Source organism: Trichoplusia ni, chromosome 3, assembly GCF_003590095.1.
Source record: "Trichoplusia ni isolate ovarian cell line Hi5 chromosome 3, tn1, whole genome shotgun sequence".
In the NCBI taxonomy this organism is placed as follows: Eukaryota; Metazoa; Arthropoda; class Insecta; order Lepidoptera; family Noctuidae; genus Trichoplusia; species Trichoplusia ni.
The window spans coordinates 9,446,854-9,471,853 of NC_039480.1; the positions used below are offsets into that span (position 1 = coordinate 9,446,854).

At 37.5% G+C, this 25,000-nt stretch overlaps 2 protein-coding genes across 2 annotated transcripts in view; one reads left to right on the top strand and one right to left on the bottom strand.

The window, feature by feature from the left end:
• LOC113508705 (E3 ubiquitin-protein ligase SH3RF1) overlaps positions 1–22,426 on the top strand; it is a 35,296-nt gene extending 12,870 nt beyond the window's left edge. The window contains exons 3-17 of the mRNA XM_026891790.1: positions 5,761–5,937; positions 6,305–6,390; positions 9,725–9,839; positions 10,340–10,439; positions 10,753–10,879; positions 11,293–11,371; positions 12,111–13,162; positions 13,656–13,795; positions 14,524–14,765; positions 15,013–15,061; positions 15,463–15,530; positions 15,895–16,088; positions 17,516–17,632; positions 18,705–18,809; positions 19,056–22,426. Coding sequence (XP_026747591.1) covers positions 5,761–5,937; positions 6,305–6,390; positions 9,725–9,839; positions 10,340–10,439; positions 10,753–10,879; positions 11,293–11,371; positions 12,111–13,162; positions 13,656–13,795; positions 14,524–14,765; positions 15,013–15,061; positions 15,463–15,530; positions 15,895–16,088; positions 17,516–17,632; positions 18,705–18,809; positions 19,056–19,233 — 2,829 coding nt within the window. The 3' untranslated portion in view covers positions 19,234–22,426. The remainder of the gene's footprint in view (positions 1–5,760; positions 5,938–6,304; positions 6,391–9,724; positions 9,840–10,339; positions 10,440–10,752; positions 10,880–11,292; positions 11,372–12,110; positions 13,163–13,655; positions 13,796–14,523; positions 14,766–15,012; positions 15,062–15,462; positions 15,531–15,894; positions 16,089–17,515; positions 17,633–18,704; positions 18,810–19,055) is intronic.
• Positions 22,420–24,317, bottom strand: LOC113491829. The gene has a single exon (XM_026869001.1). The coding sequence runs from the start codon at positions 23,410–23,412 to the stop codon at positions 22,777–22,779; it is 636 nt and encodes a 211-aa protein (XP_026724802.1). The 5' UTR covers positions 23,413–24,317; the 3' UTR covers positions 22,420–22,776.
• Between the last annotated feature and the right edge of the window lie 683 nt (positions 24,318–25,000).

Here is a 25,000-nt window from a genome sequence, read left to right on the forward strand (position 1 = left end):
CTTTTGCAAATAAAGATTGTAAAGTGGAGTAAGTGGTGTTGTGGGACTAATCCTAAGATTTAATAAGCCATTTTTAGAATTTCGCGCATCAATAAACAGTCCCGTTATTTGTTGGTATCATAGGCGATCGGTCATCGAATCGAGTTTGTATACTATAACCCCGAAATACCGCCCATAGAACTGGGTGCGTGTCAACTATAGTTTAATAAAAACATTCTTGGTTACGTAAATAACGTGCTCAACTAATATGTTCTATACCTTAAATACCAACGTTTTCTAAAACAAATTTAAAACTTTACTTAAATAGGTATCCATTTTAAGCTGCCGGTTTAGTTTTCCAGACTTATTTATGTATTTGTAAACCTATTTCTCTGACGCGACCGCTTTTATTTTAGACTATCGATCGCTGTCGAACGATAGTTCAGACGGTGGCATACTTTTACTGGATTCCTTAATCTCGTTACCTACGTGATGTCTCTACGACTGATTGTGTGATAATATTATTATGATGGTAAGGAAAAATATAATTGTCTCCATTTCAAAATTGCCCTTATTTATCCATGCTAATTGAACCAATTGTACTGAAACTTAGTACGCAGTTAGTCCAGGGCCAAGAAAGAATAAAGGCACGTTCCAAATAAAAAAAAACCGGATCTGAGGTTTATTCAAACTTTTTTTTTAATGAATTTCAAATATTGAAAAATGTGAACGGCGGTTTTTGGGGTGGTGACGGGTGACAGGGTGAAGACTAGATTTTATCTCGGCACTCGCAGAGAAACTGGAGCCACTGTTGATAGTGTTGATGTAAACCGAAGTCCACGCGGACGGAGCCGCGGGCAATACCTAGTTTAGAATAATAGTTTAGAGATATATCTGCACTTTTACATCTTCGTTCTTTTTGTGTAGTCTCTAGTTCTCGCATTTGCTATCTGAGTACCCTGAGAAGAAATGTGGAAATATGCTCAGGGGTTGCTGTACTCAACGAGAATACGGTAGCTAAGCTTCCAAGTACCAGGCTTTATCAAAATTGATTCAACGATATCTCTGTTGAAAGTGTATAACAACTAAAAATCTATAAATAAACTATAAATGCCCATCGTAATTTAAATGCAAAGGTCTGATTATTTAAAATTACGCAATGCTTGTTATGGATATATTCCAGATTGAGTAGGCAAACGAATGACTGAAAGTTTATTTGGATCATCCAGTGAGATCAGAAGATAGTGAAAATCAATACGCGGCCATTTATCTATTAAAGCTTAGTAACTAGGCTCGTAATCGCAGACGAAGGTTATTTTAGCGTTCCGTATCAAAAATGCTTAAAAGGAAATAATAACTTACTAACTCTCCGTCCGTCGGTCACTATGCTGCGTCTCATGAATTGTGATAACTAAATAGTTGACATTTTCATAAATGATGTGTTTCTGCAGCCGCAAAAAAAATCGAAGCAAATCAACGGTTGCGACGGTTACGAACTATTAGTGCGGAACTCGCAGTTTGACGAGCCCGACTTACACTTGCCCGATTTTTCTTTTAATATTCCCTGTTTTGCCCCTAGGCTAGACCGAATACCCAGATCAATTCGATGTCACGAACAAATGTTTACCTCCTGTTTTAATCTTGAACTTCGGTGTTAGAAGCGGTTGTATGAATGTGACCTCTATTACATAAATTTGACGATTTAACTGATTTTTTTACTAAAATGTGTTCTGTTTTATTTTATACTTCGTTCAAACGGAATACTACTTTTATGGAGCCTACTTGCATTTTTTTTTACCAAAATATGTAATTATAAACTTTGGTATATTATGGGCAGGCATTTGCCATATAAATAAAAGTGCAGTATGCACACTAATCGATAAATATCGATCATCGAGCATTCACAAAATTATTGATTATTGTTTTTTGTCATGTCTAATAATTTCACCCAGAGTAATTAAAGAAATCCAAGCAAAACTAAATGGGACATTTATTTTGTAAACAAAGTTCTCCAAACAGGCCTAGATATGGTATTGATCACTAATTGTCCTACTTACGGATATACTGGGTTGTCCGTCGTACATTTTAGACGGGCCGCCGTATAAATAGAAGTGCCTGTTTCTGGCGTGGATTAATGTATAGGGTCGTAATTGTTTATTTATATTTGTACCGTCAAAGCCGAAACACCGTATTTATTTGTGGATACCCCAATAATATACCCCCGTAAAATAGAGTGCCAGAAAGAATTGACTGAAGTTACTGCTCTTATAACCAAGTAGCAGTTCTACAATTGATAACGTCGAAAGACAACGCTTGTATGTATGACTTCAACGTGACAACGAAACGAAATATTATAAAAATAAATATTATATATTTTTTAAGTAACTTATGGAGGTTCTTGCCATTTTTTAATCGTGCATCTAAAGTCAATAAACTATTTAAAGCTGCCTGAATACTGCCTACTTGAAAAAGAATTGAGTTGAATTATGTACAAATGTCTCTTGGCTTTAGGAGCTCACGTCTCTATTGAACACGATGTTCAATTTAATCTTTAACCAAACCAATGTTCTGTAAAGACGATAATTTAAGACGAGTGATTCGGACAAACACGCGATGTTTTTCTTTTCGTATAACATGCTACTTGTGCAAATAAATGAAAAGAAAAACGTTGCATTTAAAAAGTGATCATTACTTTTGGTTATTTTCGATATATCCTCTGATTTCCATATTATTTGAATAGTTGTATAGTCACAATTTGTGACACACCGCTATTTTTACTCACCAGACTTGCTCCTTCGTTTTCTTTTCTTTCTTTGAAGTCGAATACTATAATAGAAACGTTAAAATGTCAGCGATCACGCTATGTTCAGTATAGATTCACTAAATAAAATGTATTTCTATTTATAGTAAATGATCCATTTATCTCGACTCAAAAAAGGTTTACTTTAAATATACATAGATCAATTACTAGCAAGTAAGTAATTGTCTTGAACAAGCTAGCTGATGCCTATCAAAACTTTTTTTTAATTGAAAACCGGAATAACGTAATTGTAAATTAAGTGTATAGTGAAACAAACCAATTTGTTTTGCTAGAATTAAACCCGTCCATACAACACTACAAAATGCTTCGTGTGTTAAGTTAAATACTGGCTGATAACCGCTACTATTATAAACAGCACCCGAGCAATATTCACGATGAAAAAGAAAAAAAAAACCCTGCCCTGTTTTTGATGAACCAAAAAGGTTGTGTTATGTTTACTTCTTGATTTGTCGTCAAGAAATGAGTGCAATCTCTTTTTTATTAGAAAATACTAGCTGGCAAATAATAACGAACGCAAATTGTTTACCCCTATAAAAGTATTCCATGCCTCCATAGATAATGCTAGCTTCTGATCAGCTTTAAATGTTTCATTAGGAAAATTTCATATCCAGAGTGACATTTGAGTTGTATTTTATTGAATCAACTACAATTTAAAAAATCGATTTTCAATATACAGCCTGGCAGAAATTTATGGAGTCGAATATTTTCATATTCTTTTATTTTCTGTTACAAATCTCTCTTCCGTATACTTTCCCTTAAAAATTATAATATTTCGGTAGGCATTCAATTTCTAATTCGTTCCACCTTGACTTACAAACGCGATATCTGATAAGATAGTATTACGACCTTCATATTTGTTTTGATATGTAATCAAATTTCGCTTGTTTTTATAATATTTATACAAATATGAATGATTTTGTATCTTCATTGAAAAAAAAGCAGACGTTTATGATATATTCGAGGTAGCATCACTATTTAAATAATAAAATTTGTTTGAACTGGACTCGGGGTAAGTCCTTATGGACTTCCAATCAAGGAAGAAAATAATGAATGTAGTGTTAACACATAGAAAACCACCCTTGTCCTTGACAATCCCTGCATTCAGATTTACTTAAGGCCAAAAAACGACAAAAGGTCACAAAGTACGAGTTTGGTCATGGAAGCAGTTACGACGTTAAACAGCATCTCTCTTTCTCAATTTAAATCTCCACCAAAAGCACATTTAAGAGCACATCTTTTACAACCAATTGGTTCAAATTATACATTATTGTTTGCAAAATTACATTGCTGCACCGCTATTAATGTCACATTGATCTTGACCGTTTTGGCAGGAACACCTACGTTAATTGACAGACATGCGATTCCACGCAAACACGCGTCCATTAGCTAATTGTTTTCAATTGCTTTAGTGTTCTGTGGTTTAAAAAGTACTGATACGCCTCCTGAATACATAATTTTAATTAAGCTAAAGTACAAAAAGCACATGACAACATGAGTTCTGACAAGAAGCAATGGGGTTGATATCAGTTTGAAATATAATATGATTACTTTATTATATACTACGTTGTCCGACAATGTGAAACTTGAGTTAAAAAACTAAGATAGTTATAGTTATCATGGCTAATTTCAAAATTGAGAAGGAAGGTATGGTAGTTTTTCAATTTTGATGTTAGGTTCTCAGCGAATTGTATTTTGTCCTCGACAACTAATATTATTATTTAAATACGTCTATGAAATGTTCTTATAAATATACTATAAACATAAGTTCTTAATGTTGTTCGTGTTCCGTTCGGTAAGTTCTGATTAAAACGAATAACGGTTTGCTGGAGTTTATATTTCATTTGCTTCATATTTCCTCAGTAAACTGTGGCATATTATCCATGTGCATACATTACTACCTATTTTAGATTAAATAAGGTTTCTTCCATTCTACTGCTGAATTACTGAACAATTTGATTCACCCACATCGCGACCTTTCTGTTAGCTTAACAATTTGCATATGTTCATTACGTTTTATTTCTTATCTTATTTGCCTTCAATTTTTCTTGATGATCGTTGTCCAAGGTTGTCTTAACGAAGAAATTTCAATGCTTTATAGTTTTCTCGGATTGCTGGTATCACCATGCTTTAATTGCGAATGTCTTACTATCTTACTTATCGCTAACTGGACTAATAGTCATGCTAGGTGCAAAACCGCTGCAAGTAATCAGGGACCCATCCATCCCACAAACAGTTCCCAATGCTATGATACCATTCCATTCGCTCAATTTATCTCTGTAGATAACGTGGGATGATAAACGTTAACAATTTCGGCTGAGTCAAATCCGGCCGGATACTCAAATACAACGAACATAACATCGTAATTCGTATCCAAGCAATTTATAAACAATAAATTACGAAGATTAAAGCTGTTTACCTTTCCAAGTGGTTCAAGTAATCACATTTGTCTTTTATAAATAAATAAATAAATAAATAAATAAATCCTGGGACAACTCACACACGGTTATCTGATCCCAAGCTAAGCAGAGCTTGTGTTATGGTAACCAGACAACTGATAAACTTACTTATATATTTCTAAATACATACATATTATAGATAAATTACACCCAGACACCAGAACAAATGATCATGCTCATCACACAACATTTATCCTGGGCGGGAATCGAACCCACGACCTCCGGTATAGCAGTCAGGGTCACTAACCACTAGACCAACAGGCCCGTCAAATTTTATGACAATAACTCTCAACTTTCGTAAGGTTGGCTTCTATATCTTATAAGGTTTCCCGTCAACGGCTTTACTTGAAATTGGGTTTTGAAAATAGGGCTACTGGAATTTCATATAGAGTAGATTGTCGACGTAGGAGATATACATAACTGAAGAATTGACGACGTAAACAAGTACAATTGTGAGATCCTGTCGTTGAGTGACAAAAATAACAAAAATCTCCTAATTTACAGGTGATAGTCGAATCCCACAAAGAGCTGCGATGTCCGGAATGCAGGATCCTGGTCGAAGTGAAAGTGGAGGAATTGCCTCCGAACGTCCTCCTCATGAGGATACTCGAAGGCATGAAGAATTCCGCTCCGAGGAAGCTTGTGACTGGACAGAGGACCTCGCGAAGTGGACATATACAGGTAAGCTGTACCTGAAGCTACATCATCGTCGTATGAGCGTATCGCTGTCGATTAATGAGATTAGCCCTACCTCAAAGCGCGCAAATCATTCCTGTCTTAGGTAACATGCATATATGAGCTGCCAGATACTATATCTTTAGCTTTATGTACATTACAGTTTGAACTTAAACATCAGAGTATATGCCTCTTGCCCCCCTCAACACTTTGCTAGATGCCTATCTGTTGATCAGCGAGGTCTCGTCAAAATTCGAAACTTTAAAATAAGAAAGCTTACCTTACAAATGTTGTCTCTGATTATTTTAACATTGTAATTCCAACATTTTGCTGGATAACTACGAGATTTCAATTAATATGTTTTTGTCTTTAGGGGCAAGTTGGTGTCCAAGGTCGAGACGGTAAACAGTTGCCACCTCACGCGAGAGCACTCTACGACTATATATCTAAGGAACCTGGGTGAGTCTAAGCTTCGATCTTAAACCCGAATATACCGGAATTTTCTGTACCAAGGCAAAAGAAAATATAATGTATTCTGCTGACCTTGGTATTCAATAGACAACCTGATTATACGATGCGTCACAGGTTCTTTGGAATCCTATCAATAACCAATTGATTTCCAAGTGTAAACAGATCGTCACTTTCCGCGAAAAGGGACTTAACAGAAACCGCCACTTTTACGGAGAAAAGTTCTATCTTTTAATCTATCAATATTGATATACAAAAGACAGACAGCTGACGTAAGTTTCATACTATACCGATTATATCAAATTGTTCTTGTTTGATAAAGTACAGGGAAATATTGATCAAAATACACAAAATCTTATGTATTAAGACAGGCAGATAAAACAATTGACTATCGCAGATCAAGTGTCATCAAACTTGTGATAGTTATAATAAAATGCTACAGAGACTATTCTCAAGAATGCTTTCAGACTAAGATGAAATTACGGCGAAGACATCGCTTGTGTAATGTATCTGATATAAATTGCAAAGCACAAACATGATCCTCTTTTAGCATCGAGCAATTTGCCAGTAAAGTAAAATTAGTGATTCGTTTTAAATCTTTATATTATAAAGCTGACGAGTTTATTGTATGTTTGAAAGAATCTTTCAGTGTTAGATAGTCCATTAGTGTAGATTATCGTGTTACAATGTTAGTTAGGATACTCCTTCGAAACGGCTTGACCGTTTTTTTTTTTAAATTTTAACTTACATTATTAGTAGGTCTGAAAACCGCCTTTTAATACCCCAAGTAGTGGGGTTTTCCACCTCAACTTTTCTAGTTCGTTTGTAATACTTTTTTCTACACTATTTTTTTTTAATAATTTTAATAGTAAAACGCACGCAATAGAACAAGTCTGGATGAGGCTGGCACAAGACTACGAGTTGACTTGTGAAGGGAGGCCTGTGCCCAGCACTGGGAGGACTGAAGCTGTGGATGATGATGATTATGAATATATTAAGCTTATGATGGTTCTACAGCTGAATAGACATCTGAAAAACCTCTTATTTGTCTATATTCTATATCTTAAACACTTTTTGGTCACAAATATTTAATGAAACAATATTTTACGAAGTGTAATATCTTAAAGCCAACTAATTTCGTTCGATCTCTATTCTCACGAAAATGTTCGACACATCACGTGCCCAATAAGCGTGCAAGTACCTCGTGAGAAACGATACGATTATGTTAATAACAATTTTCCATTTCGTTTGGATTGCATTAATTATTGCCAACTTCAAAATATATTAATTTTACTATTTTGCATAGTGCGGTCCAATAAATTAAAGAAAGTTTAGAGAAGAAAGAATGAAAGAAAGTTTAAGATAGCAAATAGTCTTTGCAAGTATACATTCAGGCCGGTCGCAGCTATTGAAATGTTAATGATTGAAAAAGAATGACTGATTTGGACCCTAAAGATGGAAGGCACATCTATCAATAACTGACTTAATATTTTATTAATTGATAGATTTATGAAGTGTGCAGAGACATGTTATACTCAATTTGAATTAATTTACACCTTTTTTTCTTATTAAATAAAATTGAATAATAACACAACTTTCAATAAATTGACAAGAGTTGAATAATGAATGCTCACTCAGAGAAAGTAGTGCGTGATATCGAAAATGTGATTAGATATTATTACATGCGTAATAAATGAATCATAATGTTTACTGGGACGGCGAATTACTTTAGATTTATTTGTTGAGATAATACTGCACTACCGGTACAGTCGGCACGGTTCAACTTACGAAAGACCTTTGATAAGAAGCGAGGCAGTCTTCGTTTATACACATGTTTGTGTTACTATGAGCTAATTTATTGAATGGCCTCCTGGTCTAGTGGTTCGTGATACTGACTGCTATACCTCAGATCGTGGGCTCGATTCTGACCCAGGAAAAGTGTTTGTGTGATGAGCATTCATAACTTTGCAGGTTATGGCTATGGTTATGGCACATGTGTGGTACTTTGTATGGTTACCACACTTTAAAGAACGTTACTTGCACTCCAGCTCAACACTCACTTGGTAAATTACCTGACCAAAAAATAAAACAATGTCAAATTAAAACAAAACAATAACAAACCACTATATTTCATCAGACACTTGTGAACAATACCAAAACGTATGAGTCAGCCGAAAAGGGTTACATAAATGATTGAAGTCAGTGTGTGAACCACTTATTTTCAATTAGTAAGCATTGAACTTGATGCATTATATTATTGTTATTGTGACTCATAGGGCATGGATACAGTCGGTCGCAATGCGATTACTGGGTGTCCGTTTGTCGGTAGTCACATTGTGTAGGTAATAAGATATCACAGACGGTAACATCCTTATGTCAATTCTAATTTATGTATACTTCTTTTATAGTACTAGCGGACGTTGTGCAGTATGTTAAATACAGTATGTAATGAAAGTATTTTTGGGTATCTAAACTATGTCGGGGCCCAAACGAAACGTATAAAACAAGTCGATCCTGCCTTTAGGACGAGTCCAGTAACATACACGTAGAGTTATATATTATACTAGCTGATACCCGCGGGTCCGCCCCTTCAATTCGGAAATAATTCCTGGGGAACATAAAATACAGGTAGCTGTAACCGAGATACATAATCTGTGACAATATCACGTTTCATGAGATACACAGCCTTTTTCTTTTTTTTTTATGGGACTAGCCCGCCACACATGCCCGTCATTGCAACTCCTGTAAGCCAGGATCTACAATGAGACCAACGAAAACCACCGAAACACTTAGGTTCGGTGTGTCCCAGGGTGAAAAATTAACTGCCTTGGAACCCGCAACGAAATAAATCAGAAATAGTAAAGAGGAGGAGTAAGAAAAAGAGATACACAGCCTGGTGACAAACGGACGTATGGTTTTTAACATAGAGGCAGGAACCCCGTAAAAATAAAAGAGAACTACGTTGGAATAAAAACTTGCGCGAACTAAGCAGCAGAGAAAACCGACTTAAATTATAATGTCTTTTAATAAAATTACGTTTATAGTGTCTTTTAAGAGGGCCATCCCATAAATGTTATTATTGCACTTTATTTCGGCATTTTATTTTAATATTCATATAAACCGTTCTACGTAGGACATTAACTATTTAATTATACCGATTATAAATGAATATTCAGACTTTTCGTTGTATATCATTTTTGATACCGATTCACAGGAGTTGTAACGGGCGGCAGGCTTTTCCCTATTAAAAAAATATATATAAAAGACAGACATAAAATTATATAATAAAGAAAATAGCTGAATAATCTGTTATTATTACTTACAGGGACATGTCTTTCAAGAAAGGCGAAACGATACTGTTGCAGAAGAAATTGGATCCGTTTTGGTATCAAGGAGAATGCTCCGGCCGCAGCGGCATGTTTCCAATCACCTATGTACAGGTATGTTGGCTTTTATGCAATACTTCTTTACTTATTACATTTCGTAAGTCACTGTCTCGTTGAAAAATACGATAGATTTTATTTGAGAGCAGATACGCATTGATATAAATTAAGCGCTGTAATAATAATGTAAAAAGTTGACTATAGCAGGGGTATGGTCCCTGGTTGATACCCCATCACATTTTAGATTAAAGTTCCTCAACAAGACCTCTACATCTCCCCGTGCACGCCTTTAAAAAGGACCGGAACTCTTCCCATAAAGTTATCCCGTGTACAGAAAAGAGATATAAAAAGTTGACAAACTATTAAAATACAACGTTTTTTTATAATTGTGTCAGCGATTTGCGATTTCTTTTGGTATCATTTACTGTGTATTTTTTATTGTTCTTCAAGTAGTATAATTTAGCTTAACGTGGTGACAAGAATAATGTTTACGCCATAAGTAAAAAAGTTTGGATTCCCTTTCGTATTAATAATGTTTCTTTTTTCATTATTTATAGGTGGTGGTACCACTTCCAGTCGCTACGGCGCTATGTAAAGCGCTGTACGACTTTCGGATGTCCGCGCCTGATGAGGAGGGCTGTTTGGCTTTCGACAAAGGTAATAAATAGTTTTGTATATGAAACGTGTACAATCGACCATAAATTATGTTCTCTTTGTCCTATTCGTACGGAACATTCAATGCGAGTATGACTCTCCATTAACTTATGTTTCGATCTATAAACAATTGAAGCTATGATCTTTTATAAGTAACATAATATATGACATCTTAATATTAAGGTAAAGTTCATACAATTATAATTTTAAATTCATTCCTTAATTTGTAGTTTGCCTTGTAGTGAAACACAAAATAGGTAGATATGAAAAAAGTATTCAAACCCTCAGTTTAGTTAATAAAGGCATACATTTGCAGGTGCAATAATAACTGTCCACCGTCGCGTGGACGACAACTGGGCGGAGGGCCGGCTCGAGCAGCGCGTCGGGATCTTCCCCATCGCCTTCGTCGAGCTCAACCAGGCCGCCAGGCAGCTCATGAACAGGTACACAACAACACTAATACATGGTCATCATCATCATATGCACTATGTTGAGGCGGCTTCCTGTCTAACCAAATGTACCTAACTGCCCTGTTCCGAATTCTTCCACAATTCAATTCCATCCAGAGGTTGTCTGGAAGAGATTGCTTTTAGCGATAAGACCGCCTTTTGTACTCATCATTATTTCTTTGTATTGTCCTAATTTGTTCTTCTTTATGGTGTACAATAAAGAGTATTTTATTCTATTCTAAGTACCAATGGTTTACATGGAGCAACTGGAAATTTCGACTGCAGCAAGCTTTAAAAATGACATGTAAAAGTGATGACGTCTGTCCTATTTACAGAATAAATGGTTTCATTTCATACCCAGTCGCCAGCCCTATTATGCCTTATTCAAGGTCATATTTTATTTTCAGTGTGCCGCTAAACCGTCCTGTTCCGGCAATACCTGAACACTCGCGACCATCGCACTCTGACCACAGGCATCATGCACAGGTTAATCTTCTTTATAACTAACTAACTAACTTTCTTTAAAACTTTTTATTATGTCGATTTTACTGCAGTCCAAAATAAGTTAAATTTACAAGTGTTAGCAGTGAAAGTCACTTGACTTTGAATTGTCGATTCAATAAACTTGAGTGATTCAATCAAACAAGTGTTTTTGTTAACGGGCCAAAGAGAGAATAAACGATTGACATTATTGGTTAGTTATTTTGATAAAATTATTCTTTGATTTATTCAGGGGATTTGAGCAAATTGAGCTTTTTGAAGCAATTTTATTCTCTAACATGAAAGGGAGAAGCTACAAAAAGGATAGTTATTTATTAGCCCAAGATTAGTCTTATTTGTTAAAGACATAAAGTTTTTCCGACAGCCTCCATCAACTGCCCAGCGCTGCAGATACCAGCATTAGCTGAGCTCTGGCCTTAAGGACACACAATACCACACCGAGTCTTATTATAACAGACACTTCATATTCATTGTAAAAATACTGTCTTTATTGTGTTTTATTTTTGTTATTTATGTTTGAAGTGTGTATTTGTGTTGTTCAATAAATTTATTTTCTTATTTTATTTGTATTTTTTGTAGTCGATGACCTCACTTAAAGATAGATCTCTGGTGTGTTGTAGAGAATTACAGGCTCTCGTCACTTGTATTTAACACGCTTTATCATTTTATTAAACAACCGGAAGTATGTCTGACACTGAGAGTGAAAATGTTTTTTTTTCCGCAGAATTCCCATCGTTACCAACAGATGTCGATGTCGACGCCGGCGACGGTGCAGAGTAACTACCAGAACATGGGCAGCATGAGTCAGTCGCAGCCGGCGGGCTACCAGCAGGGCGTGGCGCGGAACATCGTGGAGTCGCACAACAAGCACTCGCTGGACCTCATCCAGTTCCCGGCGGGCGGCGGGCTGGCGGGCGGGCTGGCCGGGGGGCTGGCGGGCGGGCTGGCGGGCGGGCTGGCGGGCGGCCTGGCCCTGCACAGCGCGCCGCGCATCAGCGACAACCTGGAGCGGCTGCGCTCCGCCAAGTACGACGCCTACAGCAGCACGCCCGTGCACAAGCTCGACACCACGTACCAGAACGTGCGCAGCCACGACCACTTCCCTATCTCCGTGGCCAACTTCAACGCCAACAACGTGAGCTCCGACTCCAGCTCCAGCATGAACACGGCCTCCGTCGGCGTCAGCTGTACCACCACGCCCAACACCAGCTCCGATACCAGCACCTGCGAGAGCAACGAGCCCAGCCTGCCCAGCTCGCCCGACAACAACACCGAGCGCAACGCCACCGTCATCGCCACCCCCAACCCCAGCTCCAACCCCAACCCCAATCCCAACCAGCCCGAAGAAGAAACGAACAACGACGAGTCTCTCAACACTTCCATGGGAGTGCTGAGTTTGAACGAGAGTTCGACAGCGACGAATACTTCTCTCAATGTGAGCTTGCCGCCATCTGAGAGTCCGAAATTAAACGCTTCCGGTGCCAGTAATACGTCACAGAATCAACAAAATCAAAATGAAAATCAAGATAGTGCGGGGAATAACGAGCCGAGGCTAGACGCGCCGTCGTCTAGCAAGAATGTGTCGCGGTCCAGTGGCCCCGAGTCTTTGCTGAACTTCGGTCTGGGCTTGCAGGCGGCACTGTCGCCATCTCACGGTAAAGAAGGGAACTATATGGTGACGAGAGCGCACAGAGACCACCATCATAGAGACAGGGAGAAGAGACACAGTCTAACGCCTTCCACTCATCTGCAAGCAAATCATAACACACCGAATAGGTGAGTAAACTTTTATTCAAAGTGGCGACGAATAGAGTCTGTAGGAACACGATACCCCTTAGACTGATTGTCAGACTTTCTAGCTTCTGAATGACGTCTGTCAAAGATCTATAAATAACAGCCGAGGCCCACAATTTAACGTAATCCAAAACATGGAAGAACTCATTATGACATAGATGGTTACCCATCAAAGGACAAGTATCCAGCGTAGCTTAACCTACGACCAACCAACTCGTACTATTGTAGCCACGACCATTTCCTTCTCGAGGTTGGGACGTATAGAGTGCTAGCAGGTAATGATGGTAGGTCTATGTACCATGTGATCACCTTAGACTAGATAATTCTTTATTGTACACCATAGTCTTACAGTAGTGAATAGTAATTTGTATAATTTCGTTCTTATCGCTAATAGCGATATCTCCCACACAACCTTTGGATCGATAGGAAAGTAGTCGGTGGAGGTTGTAAGGTGATACTGAGTACGTGTGTGCAGGCACTCGGCGGAGATAGCGGCGGGCGCGGAGCGGCGGCGGCGGGGCTCGCGCAGCGGGGACCGCGCGCTGCCCGCCGCCTACGTGGCCATCTACCCCTACAAGCCGCAGAAACCCGACGAGCTCGAGCTCAAGAAGGGCGGTCAGTACACATCCACACACACCCACTCACACACACACCCACAACATACACATGTCAGACGGAATGAAGTTCATGAATATTCTAATAGTCGAATGTCACACACATTCAATGGCATAGAAAAATCAGTAATTTGAAGAATCAGTCATTTATAGACCATGTTGTCATTTCGCGAATCAGTTATTCCTAGACTAAACCTTAAAAAAACAACAAGAACTCGTTAGTAAACTTGATGAAGAATTATTAAATGACTAGGTTTTCGCCCGCGGCTTCGCCCGCGTCGAGGCCAGTTATATCGCGTTTCCAAGAGAACTCTTCAAAAGTCCGGGATAAAAACTATCCTATGTTCTTTCTCAAGGTCAACTCTATCTCTGTCCCAAATTTCATTAAAATCGGTTCAGTGGTTTAGATGTGAAAGCGTAACAGACAGACAGACAGAGTTACTTTCGCATTTATAATATTATTAGTAGGGATGCAACGGTTTCCTCACGCGAATTTATCGGGATTGCCCGACTAGTTAGTACATTGGTTCGTCTCACGACCCCGGACGAACCCAGGACTCCAGTGGGGCAAATACGCGTGAGTAAACCGTTGCATCATTTCATAATCAATTTGATGTGACCAGTGTTCATGAAAAAAATAATTTTAGTAACCGTCTCCCGGTACTGATAATGCTGTGTGCTGTGATGGTCTTTATTTGCAAGCTATAAGGTTGCTTTTCGCGTGTGCAGGCATGTACACGGTGACGGAGCGGTGTCGCGACGGCTGGTACAAGGGCTGGGCCGAGCGAGGCGCGCGCGCAGGCGTGTTCCCCGGGAACTACGTGGCGCCCGCGCACAGGCCCAAGCATGACAACATCAACGTTAGTACTATACACCTTCATTGTTCTGATATTTCGGAAGAAATCCGGTGTTTTAACATGGCGTGCATGAGGACACAGATCGAACATGTAGAGGTGTTGTTGAGAACTTTAATCTAAACTGTGATGAGGTTTACCAGAAGCCATTAACCCTTCTATTTAATAAAAAACATGGCATTTATAAAACCATTATAATTTATGGATATATAAGTAATTCGTATGAACGACACTGTTAGGCCACTGGCAGTGTGTTAATAACTCTGTTGTAGTAGATTAATGTTGTGTGCAGGTGGCAGCAGTGGCGGCGGCGGCGGGCGCGGGCGCGGCGGCGGGCGGCCCCGGCGCGCCCCCCGCGCCCGCGCCCGACGCGCCGCCGCGCGCGCGCAGCCCCGCCTCGCAGCCACACGAGCGTACGTACTGCTGGCTGTGCGCTTACACACGACACTGTTTATGTGGACCCATATAGAAGGAGAGCCGCGTCGGAATGTATTTTGTTAATGATAATACCAAAACGACAACAAACTTGTGTAACGACTACGCCGCGCTAGCGCAACGTTTAATTTACGTCAACGCGAAGCACGCACTGCGTTGTTATGGCGTCTGCGCTGCGCATACGTTCATCGAGCGCCTACGCTAGACAAAATCGAGTGTGAAGGCAGCCTAAGAATTTAATTTCAAATTCTCTGTTCATTTTGAAAAAAAAAAGACAACAAAATTAAAAGACTCATTGTATATTTAGCGCATTTAAAAAGATTTATAATTTTGCTGATTCCTTAAAAAATACTCATTCTTTAATTGGATACTTTTACAGCTCAAGCAGTAAGTTACCCGTGGAACGCACCTACGCAAGCCCAGCAGACTACACCTAGATCTGAAAAGGTAATAATAATATCATTATTATTTCAGTCGGCTTAATAGTGAGAACGATCTATTTTCATCAAATACGCCACAATTTATGGTCGTGTTAAACATATACATAGTTATTAAGTTGGTGGTTTAAGGTTTTCGTGAAAACTTGCAACTATAATGCTCTAGACAGACGATCCCCATTTCAACTGCAATCCAACCGCAAATTGCAGTTTAAGTGCAGATTGAATGCAGTTGACACGACTGCAATAGAACTGCAAACCAACACGTGCAGTCCGAATGCATGCCGAAAGGAATATACGGTTGTATTGCAGTTGAAATGCGGTCCTTACTGAACTATTTCATTACAACTGCATCAAACATTCACATAATACAGACAAAAGAAAAGCCAAAAGCTGAGAAATCTTCGATATCGACTGGCGTTAGTTTGATGAAGCGTCTCGCTGCCATGAAGAAATGCAAGTCGCCGCCGCCCGCCGGCTACAGTATGGACAATCCAGTGTTCGAAGACGGGCCCGGGACTTCCCTAATGCTGAACCTGGCGCAACAACATCACCCTGTACATGTCAGGTCAGTAATAATATGAGAAGTTGATCATTGTGGTTTTGTAAGAGCCTACCGGTTTCAATTCCCATAATTAACCCTGTATTATACACTCAAGAGCATCGTTCCTTTAAGATTTTACCCGAAAATGTATGTAAAATGCGTCTTTTACGGCTCAGCGCACACCGCTGGGGGCGACGGAGCGCATTTCCTTGAAATGCGAATTTATTGTTATATAGACCGTATGTCAAGATTTTTAAGGTTCATATTAAATTGGTGGTGTGCGCTCCGCCTACATGCTTGGCAATAGTTTTTCTCGCGCGGTGCCCGCAAGAATAAACTGATTTCATTGCAATAATGATATCTGCGTCTTTATTTTCAATTACTCGTATGTAACGCAGTGAACTAGCCATTTTAGCACAAGTAAAACTATTTTCAATCTCAAATAGGGTATTTGACTGAATCTAATAAAGCTGTTTAGTCCGTCAGACGGATTTCCAAAAAATATGGAATACGTATTTTTCGTTTTATCACATCTTTAAAAGGTAAGGAAGTTGCACTTAAATAAGCTAGTGGGGGCTAAACATTACTTGCCAGTAAAAAGCGTACTGGTAAGTGACGTCACTCGCGATGTTTTAACCACTGTATTATCTTAATTTTTGATTACGATAAAAGAAAAAATACGTATCCAATATTTTTTGGAACTTTTCTGATGACCAAGCAGTTTTTTTTTTGTCAAATACCTCATTTTACATTACATTGGGGTTTAGTTTAAGTTATGTTTTGTGTGCGATCATGCTTAAGATATGTTTATCATGCATTTTGTTTGCTGACTTACTAAGAGTGTGACTGTGTATGCCTTTAATGTATTGTGTCCTAACAGCACTATGTTTGCGTTTGTCACGTGTGTTTAAGCGGCAGGCCAACATCGCACTTTCTTAACGAAATTATTTTCTTGTTATTGAACAACGTGTAATAGATGTTCTCAGTTTTATTCGAATAGCAGAAATAAGATTTAAGTTTTATAAAATATTTGTAATCAGCTTAAGAATCAGCGGTAAAATACCTTGAAGTCCCTTGAACTCAATTGTTTTATATTTGTGACATTGCAAGTTTCATTGTTCCTTTTAAAGATTTCACACGCCACTTTTTCGTAAGACAATGTCCCATGAAGGACCAAAATGGTTTCGTATATTATGAATATAGCAGTTTAATTGAAAGCTTATCAATTTTATGAAAAAATGTAGTTTAATTGAAAGAGAATGTCAATTGTTTTTGTATTTTATATTTTACTTACGATTCTCTCCCTAATACCCAAATTCATGTTCTAAATTCTAAAGGTATAGTCTATTACACTTTGCTAACTATAAAATAACAAGAAAAAAGATAATAAATGGCAAGTAAGGAGAGTATTTGGCGTGTTGGGCTGTGTCGTACTGTTGGTGTGGGCGCAGGTCGGGGTCGTGCCCGTCGCAGCTGCTGCGCGCGCTGCCGGCCGCGCGCGCGCCGCCCGCCGCGCACAAGGAGCGGCCCGCGCAGCTGCTGCACGACCACCATCACCATCTGCACAGGTCGGCCCACGCACGCACACACCACGACTGCAGCCACAGATATATAGGCTGGAAGGGACGGGATATCCAGGGTATCTGGACATGATTCTAGATCCCCCTGCAGTTGGACCGATGAAAAATTCCAACGCAGGGGGATCTGAAATCATGTTCAGAACCCCTGGACCGTGGGATCGGTATGACGTCCCCAACACCCTTTAGATATACAATAGATGACATAAGTATCACGATTCGTATTGAAACCAAGCGTACCGACTTTTTAACCACAGAATTTACGCATAATTTATTTTAAAATTACTTACCTGTGATAAGAAATATGATCTTGCTTGTCCGTTCGTTACTCGAAATTTATGGGCTATTTTATTTTTTATTTATCAAAATCATTTATTGGAACAAAGTTAATAAAAACTGTGTCGCAAAAGTTAGCGTCCACCTCCGAGACGGGGAGTGCTCCAACATTCGGTCGGTGCTGTTGAAGTTCATACGCAGTCGTCCGGCGACAAATAGACGCACCTGGACTGTGAGTAGCGGCGGCCAACCTTGACGCTTGGTCGTGTTCGGACACGCAAAGTACATGCATTTGCGTCATCTATCGTATATCTATATCTGTGTCTACAACCATTCATAGCATACTACTTACACACACACATTTACTCTATTTCAGTACTTTTTGACACACGCCTGTACGTTTTAGATAGATGAGATTATTTCGATGATTGCATATTTCATATATTGTTTCTATAATTCATTGCTATTTCACAGCTCATTTGTTTGGGTTTTTGGGCCAGTGTTTTATGTTTTCGGATGCTTGCTTTTTGTTTTTCTAATGCATTGCACTTTTTATCACCTCGCTTTTGTAATCTTTTAGTATAACGATTTTTGGGTACTACGTTTTTCCTAATTCTTATCTTATGACCTCGTACTAAGTAGAACTGTTTTATTGTGGAAGTGTCCGAAACGGCCTTTACATTCGGCATAGTTTAATCTCGCTTTCACGAAGACAGTCCTACTGTGAACTCTTATACTAAGCCAGCAATATAACTTATAGTACAATAATGTATGAATAAAATTACAGAACGACACCAGAAAACCCGTGGCAGACGCAACACAGGAAGTCCCAGTCGCTGGACGTGACGGCCACGAGACGAGACCGACACCATTCACAACCGGTCAAAGAGAGGTAACGACATAAGCATTACAACATATAGAAAAGTTGTAATACCCGAAAGTAGACTGAAGATTCTGCTGTAAAGCAGTATTTAGTGTTACACGGACCTATTTGGGTCCTACGCGTTTATTTTTGTGAATAAGTATTTATAATAATATGCTATTTCATTAGGTAGTAAAAATCTAGGCAGGAAGTGATTAAGAGTGTCTGCAAAAAAAAAATATAACTCACATTTTGATTCTATGCATTTACCCACAGATTCCGCTGTATAGTGCCGTATCCGCCGAACTCTGAATACGAATTAGAACTAAAGGTGGATGATATAGTCATAGTTTCGAAGAAGAGAGGCGACGGCTGGTACAAGGGCACCCTACAGCGGACCGGCAGAACTGGCCTCTTCCCCGCCTCCTTCGTCCAGAGCTGCCCGCAGGAATGACAAAGGCCTACGCCCTCGAGGTTTGGGACACTCTTCTAGTTATATTGTGATACGTTAAAATGTGTGGCCCTAATAATGGTATAGCTTGTTATTCTTTCCCACTGTTCGGCAAAGACCTGCCTCCGATATCTTCCCAACATGACTAAAATTCCATACACACTATACATATGACAATATATTTTTTAAATGTTCAAGCCCAAACTAAAGACTCCTAAAATAACTAAACTTGTTGTACATTGTTTGTAAATTGTCGTTTTCCAGAATATTGGCCACATGTGTTTTAACTTGATATGTGAATGTAAAAACTACAGATAAATAGATTAAAAAGTAGAATGTAAAATGTTTTTTACTAACTAAGGTTGTTGTCTGATTAAATTAAATGTTTTCTCAGTTCCTTCTTAGCATGTCCAATAATTTATTATCTTTCAAGTCTGGGCGTTAATGCATGTGATAGTCATGATTATCATAGTTTATTTTAAGAGAATAATCATAATAGTCGAAATTAGAGACAGATGACAACCCTAGCATTAATACGTAGAACATGTAAATACGAAATACACACAAGCGTATAAGCGATCTGATTGGCGCTTTGAATGTCACAATGTAATAGTGTAATTGTGGTGCGCATAGGGTTAGCAGTTTTAAATATGTCAAAAAGGATTTATTAAGATCAATAGCGAATTGTTGAATTATGTATTTAGTATATCTTTAAATTATTGTTAGTAAAATATTTGGATCTATTCTAGTGAAATTCCGTAAAACAATGAATAATATTTGTGTTATTATTCGCCGTAGTCGTCAAATATACATTTTTTACCATATTTGGACTTCTCTTTTCCTACAACATTTTACAATATTTTCGACCTAGCTTTATTTTGTTAAAACCTTGTGACTGAACCCTACTGCCGTAACTTCCTGTAAAATAATCTTCTTTTAATTATTAGAAAAGTTTTTCAAATCAAACAATGTGGGCCAAATGAAGAGTCCATGATAAAATGAAGTATTTTTGTAGTATTAAAGTAAATAATTATAATAGCCACTGCATTGTGGTATGTATATTTTGATCTTAATTTAGTTCTATAGGCGTTATATTAGTGAATACGTGTTTGACAATTAGAGACATGCATTACATCTCATAATTTATGAATGAAATTTTATAAAAAAAAAACTCCAACTTGCTAGATACTCCTACTTTATCTCCATTTTCTGGTGCCATTAAGATTTATGCTGCCTGTCAGCATAATTTCTAATATTTAATTTTATTCCATGAACTCCATCTGTCATGACACAAACCTACGTAAAAGAACTCTTATTACCATAAATTGATTTAATAAACTTCTGTGTATGAAAGGCTTATCACTTAAAGCAGTCTTTTCAAATCGGTACATATTTGTTTAATAATGAACTATTGGTTATTTATTGTACTTTATTTCGTTATTCAAACGTCTCTAGTTATAAAACACTCTTAGCTTTAAATTACACTGGCGTGCATATGAATTGCATCGAAAACTCAATGTTTTAATATTAAAACAATGCTTAGTCCGTTTCAATGGAATAATACCATTCGAATTGCATACGTATTGACATTATTTTTTTACATTATTCGTGAAGAAGTTACTATTATTTAAAATTAATTGAAATATTTTTACAATTATAATAGGATTCAATATACGCTTACTATTTTTTAACAACGTTATATTAATTTTGTTTTAGGACACTGCCATATTATTGTTTTCTTAACTTCATTTATTTGTGTATTAGTGATAACTAAACAACAGGACTTCAAGGATAGAACTTATTATATGTAGCTAAGAAATGTGGTTAATTAACTATTTATATAGTGAATAATAATTTATATTAATCGTTTTAACATAACATTTGGGTTTTAATGAAAATTTTGATGAAATTAAGACTGTATGATACTTTAGTTTATAGTATGTAATGTTTGTATGTATCATCTGGTTATCGCGTAAGTCTATTTAACATTTTTCATATGAATTTGTTTTTCTTATAAAATTAGTTGTAAGATAAAAATTTGAATGATATTTTGTTGTGGTACCCATTTAAGTGGTCTGATGTGTGTTACATTGAAAATATGGAATATGTATGCGGGAATCGGGCGGTTGTTGTTAAAGAACCATTTCAGAGGAAATTCAATTATTTACCTTGCATGTATTGTGGTGTAGTTAGAAAAAAACTTTTGCTAATTGTTATTAATTACAATTTTAATAGTATCCATTCTATTTCATTTCGACTTCGTTAATACAAATGTTTATGAAGGAGAAACTTCAAATATCTGTTTTATATTTTAGAAATAAATGACATCAGTCCACGTTATAAATGGCGTATAAAATTGTCTTATTTTTATCTGTTTAACAACAGCTCAACTGCCCATTGGGACTAGGTTTAGTATTAGTTGTAATAGAAACGATTGTACATTAGATGTCTTCTTATAAATTTGTAAAAAAAGAGAAGTGCACGAAACATGAATATAGTCTTATAGTGTAGAAGTTTATTTTTAAATTGTTTGGTTTTCAAACGTTGTGTTATTAGAGCAATGTGTTTTTTTTGACATGATTTTGTTTTGTTATACATTGCGGCGATGATTAATAGCTGGGAGAGACAAAGTGATATTGAATTTCGATAAGGATGTCTCATTTTTTTTTTATGAAAGTGCAATCGATTTCACTATCGATAATATCCAAGCACGCTCTGTGAGTAGTGCGCAGTGACGTCATAGGTCACGTTGTACCGGACCGTGTATTCAATACACATTTAGTTTTACGTTTGTTTACGTAATTGTTGTGAACTGTTTGAAAGTATTTATTTTGTAACTTGTACAATAAATTAGATTTATATACACTGTCACAACGAAGGTTTAATGCTCTTCTCTAAAACAGGGACACAAATGTTCACATGGCATATTCATTGTAAACTGTTCTAGCCCGTATTATTGAACTTGGTTCTGAATTTTATGCCGACTATTCTTGTACCAAAACGCCTGATATTTTTCTATATTTTTCCACACACCTTTCGATTCAGTTTTCACGATATACCCACCAAGTCGAAATAAAAATGTGGAACAAATTTGTGTCCAATTTGTTTTGTAATGTGCGCTTTTATTATAAATCTTAAGTGAATCATATCGAAGTTATGATTAGGTGATTTTGAAAGAATTAAAATTTCTTCATAACATAAGTGGTTTTATTTTGGTTGTCAACTTGGTAATTAGTTACGAAAAAGGACCTTGACTAGTTTGGTGACTGGTGTAAGTGCTAATATGTGCAGAACTTAATACCTATAGCTTTACCATAATTCAAGGGGTAAATATTCACGTTTAAATTTAAATGTGTAGATACAAAATACATATGATATTGTAGATAGAGCAGAATCATACCCGATTCCCTATTTTCAAAGGACATGAGCAGGTAAATAAACGGCATATTTTTTTTTTTCGATCAAACCTGTTTGCCTATTTTACCATTAAAAGGGAGTACGAACAACATAAACTTTATTTACCGCTTTAGTAACATTGAATACACATTAAAGTTCGTCCTTAACCAGCTTCAGAATCTCGTCTTCCTCAGCGCCCCATTGGTCAGGGTCCGACGTCATCTGCCCTAAGGCCTCCATCCGTCTCTCCATAGTCACCTGGTCCAATATATGCTCCATCTTCATATGCATGCAGTCATTAAACACCGACGCGTACTCACAAATCTCGAAGATACCCGCGACTGCCTTCGAACATTCAGCAATAGCCGTCTTAAGCCGCGCCATCACCTCACTGTCTTCCCCATACACCGCCCTATTAGCTTCCAACAACTGCTCCTTACTGATTTTGTTATTCTTAATGATTGCGTTCCGCTTCAATATGCACGCGACGAAGCATTTCCCTTGTAGCGATGCTTGGGGGATCCGCTTCAAGAAGTTCTCTACGTCCACCATGGATGCCTTGACTTGGCGCGCGCATTCAGTCAAGTTCTTCCTAAATGGTTCCACGTCGTCCGTCATCTTGTTGTACCGCTGCATTTGCTCCTCCTTCGTCAGGGGCGTGAAGGATATCGTGAGGTAAAACGCTGAAGAGAAAACTATGAATAGAATACAAGTATAAATGTTGCTTATTCTGTTCTGCATTTTCGCTCGTTCCAACTGCCGCGTGCGTTTTGTTTTGATTTTCATTTTATAGTACACGATTGCATTCGCTAATTGGGGGTTCTGGCCACGTAAGCCGTTCTTTGTTTAAGAAAGATTGCGTTTATTTTTATGTTTGTTTGTTGATTTTATATTTATTATTTTTTTCCGAATTTCTCACGCCGACAGAACATATGTGGTAATTCATGGGAACTCCTTTATATATACATTGGTTACCAATATGCACCAATATGAGTTTGTACGGTCAAATAATCTCAATCACTCTTCTGGTCATCAAATATAAAACATGAGTCGACGAATGAAATACTGAAAACTATTTTGTCATGAGAAAGAGAAGAGGCCCCACTTTACTCCAGTGTCCTCGTCTTCCTTTCCCAACTACAACAAATATCTACAGTAATTAGTGCTGCTTCAGTCATCTTGATTGTGATCTTTCTATTACCAAAAGTAATTAATAAAATTAAAATTTCAATAGATCTTGGAGCGGTACTACTGTTTAGGATCATAAAAACGGATTAATTTTCAGAAAATAAAGCATAGCCGCGTTTGAAGCTTGTTTATCGATATAAAAGTAGTCCTAGTACATACTTGTTCAAGTCCGATTTCTAATTGTTATACTATTAAACTGAGTTCCGTCGCTAACGAGTTGCGGTACCGTTTCAACTTGCTTTTTATCGGATATCAGAACCAATACCCAACTGTAATAAATTGAAGTTGTGGAAGAGAGACGCCGCTATTCGACGTGAAGTGCTGTCACGCTTCCACAACAGTACGGTTTAAGACGAGGCGGTAGGCTGGAAGAAAATGTTAGTAGGGAGGTACTAAGAAATTATCAGACATTAAATATTTCATTGAAAGCAATTAATGGTAGATTGGGAATGCTTTCTAGATACCTACGTAATAACAACTCGCTGAGAAAATAGCGACATAAATGGGTACAACACTTATATTTCTTCAGAATTTAACAAGATTTGTAACCCTTAATAATATTTTTTATTGTAGGGATTCCGGCTCATATGCCTTGCTAAACTGGCAGTTCTTGCCAGCTATAAGGCTTGACGACCTAGCAACCCCAGCTTGATACGAGAGCTGAATTCAAATCCAAAACTGAACTAAACCAGTTTCTGTTTCAATTCTGTTCTTTTGAAAAAGACTTTGAGTTTTCGTATAAGGATTATACAATTCCAATCCTAATTTACATAAGATAATTTTCCTTTAATATCCTCATATGTAATACATACCGTCTTCAATAGCAGACTTAATGTTGCTTACATAAGCCATGGGACATCTCGATTTAGAGTAGGTAAATAGTTGTATTACGTACCTAAGATATTCTAAATCGAGATGTCACACAAGTATCAAGTCACAACAATGACGTCACTAAGTGGTAAGTACTTATTGACATTTTGGAGCAGAACAAACAAATTTGGAAATGGATATCAAGGTTTTAGATGGGATATAATGTTACAGCAAAATGTATGTTTCATGAAGGCATATTATGACGTAGTTAAACGGAAAGACTTGACGATTTCCTTCTGGGTTTCAGGATTTAAGTATCTTGATCAAAATATTGGCTAAATATTTGCGATCCTGCCACTTCTTAGGCAATATTATG